At 40.7% G+C, this 8,438-nt stretch overlaps 1 protein-coding gene across 4 annotated transcripts in view; it reads left to right on the forward strand.

Annotated features, from left to right (window-relative positions):
* Positions 1-7,799, forward strand: part of LOC109390028 (membrane-spanning 4-domains subfamily A member 4A) — an 87,075-nt gene extending 79,276 nt beyond the window's left edge. For all 4 annotated transcript variants that reach the window (XM_019656014.1, XM_019656018.1, XM_019656019.1 and 1 more), the window contains exons 6-7: positions 5,061-5,162; positions 7,510-7,799. In XM_019656014.1, the coding sequence (XP_019511559.1) occupies positions 5,061-5,162; positions 7,510-7,629 (222 nt within the window). In that variant the 3' untranslated portion in view covers positions 7,630-7,799. The remainder of the gene's footprint in view (positions 1-5,060; positions 5,163-7,509) is intronic.
* The last annotated feature ends 639 nt before the right edge of the window (positions 7,800-8,438 follow it).

Consider the following 8,438-nt stretch of genomic DNA (forward strand, 5'->3'; position numbering starts at 1 on the left):
TCGACTGGCACAGCCACACTATCTTTGGATTAGAGCATTTAATCCATCTACATTTAAAGTAATTGTCAGTAGATAGGTAGTTATTGCCATTTTATTATTCATATCTTTTATCCTTTCTTCTTCTCCTTCTCCTTCTTATTCTTCTTTTAGAAGTCCCTTTAACATTCTTGTAATATTGATTTGGTGGTGATGAACTCCTTTAACTTTTCCTTGTCTGGGAAGCTGTTTACCTCTCCTTGGATTCTAAATGATAGCTTTGGTGGGTAACCTTGGTTGTAAGCCCTTGCTTTTCATGATTTTGAATATTTTGTGTCAATCTTGTCTGGCCTACAAAGTTTCTGTTGAGAAATCAGCCAGTCTTATGGGAGCTCCCTTGTAGGTAACTAACTGCTTTTCTCTTGCTGCTTTTAAGATTCTCTCTTTGTCTTTACCCTTTGGCATTTTAATTATGATGTGTCTTGGTGTGGGCCTCTTTGGGTTCATCTTGTTTGGGACTCTGCACTTCTGGGGCTTATATGTCTATTTCCTTTGCCAGGTTAGGGAAGTTTTTCCATCATTATTTCTTCAAATAGGTTTTCAATTTCTTGTTCTCTCTCTTGTCCTTCTGGTATCCCAATAATGCAAATGTTTGTTTGCTTGGAGTTGTCCCAGAGGCTCCTTAAACAATCCTAATTTTTTTTTATTCTTTTTTTCTTTTTGCTGTTCTGATTGGATGTTTTCTGCTACCTTACCTTCTAAATTACTGGTTTGATCCTTTGCTTTATCTAAACTACTGTTAATTCCCTCTAATGTATTCTTTATTTCAGTTATTGTAGTTTTCATTTTCCACTGATTCTTATGTTTTTTAATCTCCACATTTATGTTTCCTATCCCTTTGTTGAAATTCTTCCTGAGATCATTGAGCATCCTTATAACCAGTGTTTTAAATTCTGTATCTGGTAGATTGCTTGTCTCCATTTTGTTTAGTTCTTTTTCTAGAGTTTGTTCTGGACTTTCATTTGGAACATGTTTCTTTGTCTCCTCATTTTGGCTGCCTCCCTGTGCTTGTTTCTATGTGTTAGATAGAACTACTATGTCTCCCAGTCTTAGTAGAGTGGCTTTATGTAGTAGGTATCCTGTGGGGTCCAGTGATGCAGTTTCCCTGGTCACCAGAGCCAGGTGCTACAGTTGTGTCTCTTGTGTGGATTGTGTGTGTCCTCCTATTGTAGTTGAGCCTTGATTGCTGTTGGCACATCAATGAGAGGGATTGGCCCTCAGGCTAATTGGTTGTGAGGACTGGCTATGGCTACAGTGGAAGAGCTATTGTGCAGGGGGCTGACCCTACAGAGCAGGATTTGCTTTAGCAGGTCTCTGGTACCTGCCCAGTCTTCCCTTTGGGCGTGTTGTCCTTGCAGGTGGCCAGTTGAGGCTCCGGCATGGTCAGAAGCTGGCCCCTAGGCATGGCAGCCCTGGTACCTCCTGGGAGGGGTCCCATCACAGGCCAAGTTCAACCACAGCCTGTTCCCTTCCCAAAGCCACCTGGCATGAACCACAAACCAATCTTCAGATGGCAGCCACCTACCTTGGTTTTGGAGGTGCCTTGATAGTCCAAGCCATGAACTGAGGCTGGCTGCCACTAGTGATGGGATTGGGGCTGCTCAGCAAGAGGTATAGGACATGCCAAAGCCAGATGTTGCTTGTTTGGGTTTTGTGAACCTTAGAGAGATTTTAGGAAAGTCCACAGCAAGAGCCAAGACAGGCGCTTTGTGTGGAAAAGCTACTGAAAGCATCTTGGGTGAGACTGCAAGTTTTGTGGGACAGGATTTCAGGGATTCACCAGGGCAGAGCGAACAGTGTTAGCCAGGTTGATGGAGACTTGGATATGGTGGCCACCTGCATCTGCACACTTGGAAGGAGTAGGGCTCAAAAAAGGAACAATGGCTTCTACCAGCATCTCTGTCTAGGAGAAAGCTACCCTTCCTGCCCTCACCCTGCAACCAAAAAATTCAGTTCCTCCCCATATGTCCCTGGTGTGTTTCAAGCTGCTGCTAACATGGATCTCAGAGCAAGTGAGTCTGTCAGTGAGTAAGTTTTTGTGTAAGCACTTTAAGAGGAATGCCTGGGACTCCAGCAGCCCTCTGTCTTACTTGGCCACAGTCCCTGTTGGTTTTCACAGACAGAAGTTCTGGGGATTTCTCTTTCCAGCACCAGAACCCTAGACTGGGGAGCCTGGTGTGGGGCTGGGACCCCTCACTCCTCAGGGGGGACCTTCACAGCTGAGATATCCCTCCTGATTTTTAACTGCCACACATTGGTGTGGGACCAGCCTGTTCTGCAACTCTGTTCCTCCTACAAGTCTCCATATGACTTTTTCTGCATATCCTTAGATATAGGACTTCTGTTCAGCTAGACTGCAGGTGATACTCAATAATAGTTTTTCTGTAGTTTAGTTGTAATTTTGATGTGGTTGTGACAGGATGCAAGCACAGTATTTACCTACACTTCCATCTTGACCAGATTGAGATTCCCAACAGTTATTACAGTAAGCAATTTTGTTTCCTGCCAATCACTCAAAATTGGCAAAAGCAAGATGAGATTCAGTAACTTCCAGCCTTAATTCTTCTATTATTTGAGATTGTTCTGTGTAGTTATCCTGAAGAAGAATCTTACCTTCAGTTTCTGAAATTTTCTCCACTGATAGACTTTAATGGCACTATGACAAGGACAAAATCTGGGATTTACCAGCTTCATGGAACTGGTTTCATGGGCATGGAACTTGTGCAGTCACACAGGGCTTTTTAGTTAGAAGAGCCCTGGACTTGGTTTACTACTCTGCTGTTGCTATCTTGATGTTCTTAATAATTTTTTAACAAGAGGCCCTATAAATAATGTAGACAGCCCTTCCTTCATCTTCATCACTTTCTCCCCAGAGGCTGCCACAAATTCCTATTGTGTGAACATTTTTTCTGCCTGTCCTTATAGCAGAAGATGTCCATAAGGGCTCCCTGGGATCTGAAGCATCAGGTCTATCCCACCTGGACACTTGCACAGTCAGTCCATGGATCTGTGAGCCTATACTTTATGCCAAGTCCTAAGGTTGGCCCCTATATTCAGGAAGCTCCAATCCTTTTAGGAGGAAATGATAGAAATATTGGAAAGCAGTTAGTTAGACAAAGGCCCAAGGAATTATTTTTTTAATATAATTATAAAAAGAGGTATAAAAAAGTAAGCTCTTTGAAGGAAAGATAGAGCACACGCTACCTGGAATCATTAGGCAAAATTGTATGTAATTGCCAATGAGTCACTCTACTTGATCTAGAAAGACAACAGTTTCATATGGTTTAAACTAATATTCTCTCTCTCTTTCTCTCTCTCTCTCTCTCTCTCTCTCTCTCTCTCTCTCTCTCTCTCTCTCTGTGTGTGTGTGTGTGTGTGTGTGTGTGTGTCTTGGTATCTGTTTTTTTGTCAATAAGCTTTTATTGGAACACAGCCATGCCCATTTGTGTATATATTATCTGTGGCTGCTTTTGTGTTACAACAGCAGAGTTGAGTATTTGCAACAAAGACCTTATGGCCTGCAAAACCTAAAACATGCTATCTAGCCCCTTATAGAAAGTTTGTCAACTACTTTTCTACACTGCTAGATGGTAAGATTCTTGAGCTTAGGGAAACTGTTTTGTTTGCTGCTCCATCTTCTGTGCCTATAACAATTCCTGAAACATAGTGGCTACTGAACATGTTGGAGAGACAAGTAAATAGATAAACCGTGAATGTAAATATTCTCAAGGTCCACTTAAGTCTGTGTTGCTTATTCCTAAGCTCTTGACCTATTGGCTCTTCCATAGCAGAGGTACTGTCCTTATCCATGGAGAGAAAAAGAGAGAATATTAGACCAAAGAATCCTAGGCATCAGTTCAGGCATCCAATTTAATTTTTTAGGAATGAGAGTATTGTCCAATGTTTCTCAAATCTGACCATATTTTGGCTAAAAATTAGACCTAAAGCCAATTCTGGGGGAGATGGGTTCAAGACTAACTTGGTATCTATTGTTGCATTAGTTTCATATTGTTGCTGTAACCAATTACTTCAAATTTAGTGACATAAGACAACATAAATTTATTATCTTAGAGTTCTGAACGTTAAAAGTTTGAAATGGTACTCAGTGGGTTAAAATCTGAGTGATGGCAGGGCTATATTCCCATTTGGAGGTTGTAAGGAAGAATCAATTTTCCTGTCATTCCTGTCTTCTAAAGAAGGCCTACCTTCCTTGAATTGTCATCTCATCTTCTTTATTCAAAGAAAGCAGTGCAACGTCTTCAAATATTTCTTGGACTTTGACACTTCTGCCTCCTGCTTTCCCTTGTAAGGATCCTGGATATAATCCAGGATAATCCTGCTATCTCAAGGTCAGCTAGTAAGCAAATTTAATTCCACCAATAATTCAGGATAATCCCGCTATCTCAAGGTCATCTAGTAAGCAAACTTAGTTCCACCAATAATCCAGGATAATCCCTCTATCTCAAGGTCAGCTAATAGGCAAACTTAATTCCACCAATAATCCAGGATAATCCTGCTATCTCAAGGTCAGCTAATAGGCAAACTTAATTCCATCTGCAAGCTTAATTCTTTTTTGCCATGTAAACTTATTCACAGGTTCTGGAGATTAGGATGTGGATCTTATTGATCCATTATTGTTCTGCTTACAATTACTACTCTGCCTACAATGACTAATATATAAAATCATATTATTGTGTCAATAACATGGAATCTCTAGTGTTTGAAAGAACTAAGTTGATAATTACCCTGTGATTCTTTCTCCCCTTTCAAAGCATTTTCACATTCTTTATCTAAAATAGCACTGTGAAGTAGAGGATGGGGAAAATGATTATTTTCTTAGTGAAAAAGGTGAAAGGATTTCAGCAGGCCAAGGATTGGACAAGGGTGTGGCTACAATTAGGAGCCAGTTTTCCTGAACTCTGGGCAATGCTCATTCTGTTTTGGCACTGTAACCAATATTTGGTAAATATTTTGAACTTGTCATCTCTATTCCTTACATTTCCTTGATATGAATCTGTTCCTAGGGTATGGAGGCTATGGTGCTCATTTTAACTTTGCTGGAGTTCTGCATAGCTGTGTCCCTCTCTACCTTTGGATCCAAAGTATTGTGTTATAATTCTGGTCAGGTGAGTGTTGGGCTTCCTTTGAAGATGTCTATATTAATTTTCTGTTGCTATATAATAAAGTACACAAACTTAGAGGCTCAAAACAATACATACTTATTATCTCCTAATTTCCATGGGTCAAGAGTTTGGAAACAGCTTAGCTGGTTCCTGTACTCAGGGTCTTACTCAAAGAGTTGGCTGGGGCTACAGTGTCAGCTGAGGCCTCTGGCCCTCTTCCATGCTTGCGTGGCAGAACTCATTTCCTCTTAGCTGTGGAACTCATGACAACTGGCTTCTACTTTGAGGCCAGAAGGAGAGCAAAAGTCTATGGTGCTATAAAGCTCTTTAATGGGTTCACATAATTAGGTCAAGTTCATCCAGAATAATGTTTTTTTTTATGAAAATAGCATAACTTTAATACCAAATTCAGAAAATCATTACAAAAAAATATAAAATTTTGAATCAGTCTCCTGAGTACAGAAATGTATAAATTCTAAATGAAACCTTAATAAATAAAATCCAGCAACATGTCAAGAGAGTGATATCTTTTTTTGTCATCTCTGTCAGCAAAAGTTTTTATTGTTTTATTTTTTATTGTGAAATAAACATTTTTTAAATTAGTTTCAGCTGTACAACACAGTGCAATGGTTATACTTTTTACCCCTCAAAGTGACAACCTCCCTCCCCCTATCCACTGCCCCACTCCTCCCCCCCCCAATGATACATATCTATTATAATTCCCTTGACTCCACTCCCACACTATACTCCATGTCCCGTGACCATACATATTCACTTATAGCTGACATACAGTAATTTACAACATCAGCTTCAGGTATACAGTATCCTTTTTGATAAACTCAAAGTCAACTGATTAGTAAGCTACTCACAGGAGTGATGTCCCATCATATACATAGGTCCCACTCATGCTCAAGGGGAAAGAATCATGCAGGGGCATGGGTCACCAGGTGTCATCTTAGAATTCTGCCTACCACAGTAGATAAAGAAAAGCTACTTTTCTCCATTCTTACTTCCTCAAAGGGCCCCGCCCCCCTTAGTCCAGATCAGAGAATACTTCACCATGGATAAATCCCCAGAGCGTGCCACATTTTACTCCATTATCCATTAACAACCTTCCCTGGGATACTGAAGAAAGCCATGGTTTCAAACTTCTCTCTCAGTGTGTGCACACCTGCCCACTCTCTTACCCAAAGAACTGCAGCAGAGCCTCCAGGCTGCTAAGCAGGCAGAATGTCACATAGATGGGACTGGGAAATGGAAGGAGAGAAGAGACCAAGAGAACTAGGAAGAATAGGACAGAGATATCTTCCAAAAATTGAGGGTTCCAGGGTGAGAAAATGGACATTAAAACCCCGAGACATGTTCATTCGTTTCTTGACCCAAAGCCAGTCATAAAATAATGATAGTTTGATGGGGTTATTTTCATGGTGCTCTTCTCCAACACTTTGTGCTTCTTTACTTTCTTTGGGGGTTCCCATGCTACATCACATTCCCCCACTCCCACAGTCCTCCCCAGAGGAGACGGTGACTAAATCATGGTAAGTATCAGAGGACTTTTGCATTATGAGATTCCTAGGAAGCTACAGTTTCTCAGCAATTCCCCATCATTTTGTGATTAAGTGAAGCATTTTATTTTCTTGAAGTGAAGCATTTGGACAAAAGAGCAAGTTCCTTAGTAATGGTTGTATCATAGTATCTAGACCTTTGCTCCCTTCTGCTCCTAGAGTAGTTACAGAGCTGGGAAAGTTTGCTCCCATTACTCTCACTGGTTATTCAAGCTGGAGAGTATGAAGCCCAAAGAACAACGGCTTTGGGGCATATAATGTCTAAGTCTTGACTTCTTCCTGGCTTCCCCATCCAACCCCAGCCTCCACTGCCACCACCAACACTCCATTTCACACTGAATTTGTAGAAGAAGGGCCAGCATTTTCCTTTGTTTTCTAATGATCCCTGCCATGCTGGGTCAGTGTGGCTTTTGCAATGCTTTAGTCATGGCAAGCAAATCAATCACATTTGGGTGTGCTGTTGCCATCATCATGAACAAATTGGTTTGGCAGTTGAGCTCTTCATTTTCCAAAACACCTTGGGCACCATCATTCACATGTAAGATCAATCCACTTGCAAGACCACAGCAACAGTTTTCACCATCTCATACCAGGAGCGATCACTGCATGTTTTTCCTAGGTCTAGCCTTATCTAAAGAATGCCTGAGAATGCCAGCAAATTGATCTTGAGACTGAATCAGAGAAGAAAGGATCCACTCTGATAGTGATGACATTGTGTAGACAGGAAAAAGAAACCCTGAGATTATTTGGTTGACCAATCTATGACATTCTGATTGATTTCACAGGTTTTGTATATTCTGCCATCAAATGTTCGCATGGCAGAAGCAGCACCTTCTGCAACATTTCCAACGGAGTTGATGCCACCAACGTATCAAGAGAAAAATAATCCAGAAAATCTATTCTGAGGGTAATGCAAGAACCCCACTTGAGAAAGCACCAGAATCATCCAATTATGATATATATATATATATTTCAGAATCATGTTCTCATCTTCCCCAACAACTCAACAACTCATTCCACTGGCCCTTTATCAACTGTAGCAGAAGTTGAATAAATAAATTTAATGAGTCAATAACACTTGAGAGTTTTCTATCTTCAGGACTTTGTATAAGGACATTGAGGTAGAAAATAAGGTTTGCCAGAATAAGGGCAAATAGATATTGCTGAGATGAGGCCTCTGTGCAGACTGCATCTTTATGCTTCCTTAGCCAATACTCCTCCCACTTGTTTGACTCTTTTCCCAAGTTTGTGAGAGCGAGTGTTTTTACCTTCAGAAAGTTGAGATATATGGCTTTTTGCTTGCTTTCCTTCCCCTGCTTTCCTTCTCCCATAGAAAATACCTTTGAATAGCACAGTCAGTCCTTGTATGTGCACAAATCATCATTTGAGAGTAGGTACACACAGATTAGATTCAACTTATAGTTTCTGTTTCTCTCTTTTCCCCTTCCTCTTCCCCTTCATCCCTCTCTTCTTCCTCCTCTTCCTCTTCCTTTTTCTCCTTCTTCTCTCCTCCCCCCCCCCACACACACTCTCTTTGTCTCTCTCTTTTTCTCCCCCTCTCTCCTACAGGGCAGGATCAAATTTGTATCCAGAGCCATACATGTGATTGTGCAATACATGGTATTTACTAAATGTTAATTAAAGACATTTGATTTATTACAGAGCAAAAATAAATTAAATTAGAAAAAATAAGTTTATATACTGCCTACTTCTT

Source organism: Hipposideros armiger, unplaced genomic scaffold, assembly GCF_001890085.2.
Source record: "Hipposideros armiger isolate ML-2016 unplaced genomic scaffold, ASM189008v1 scaffold_253, whole genome shotgun sequence".
In the NCBI taxonomy this organism is placed as follows: domain Eukaryota; kingdom Metazoa; phylum Chordata; class Mammalia; order Chiroptera; family Hipposideridae; genus Hipposideros; species Hipposideros armiger.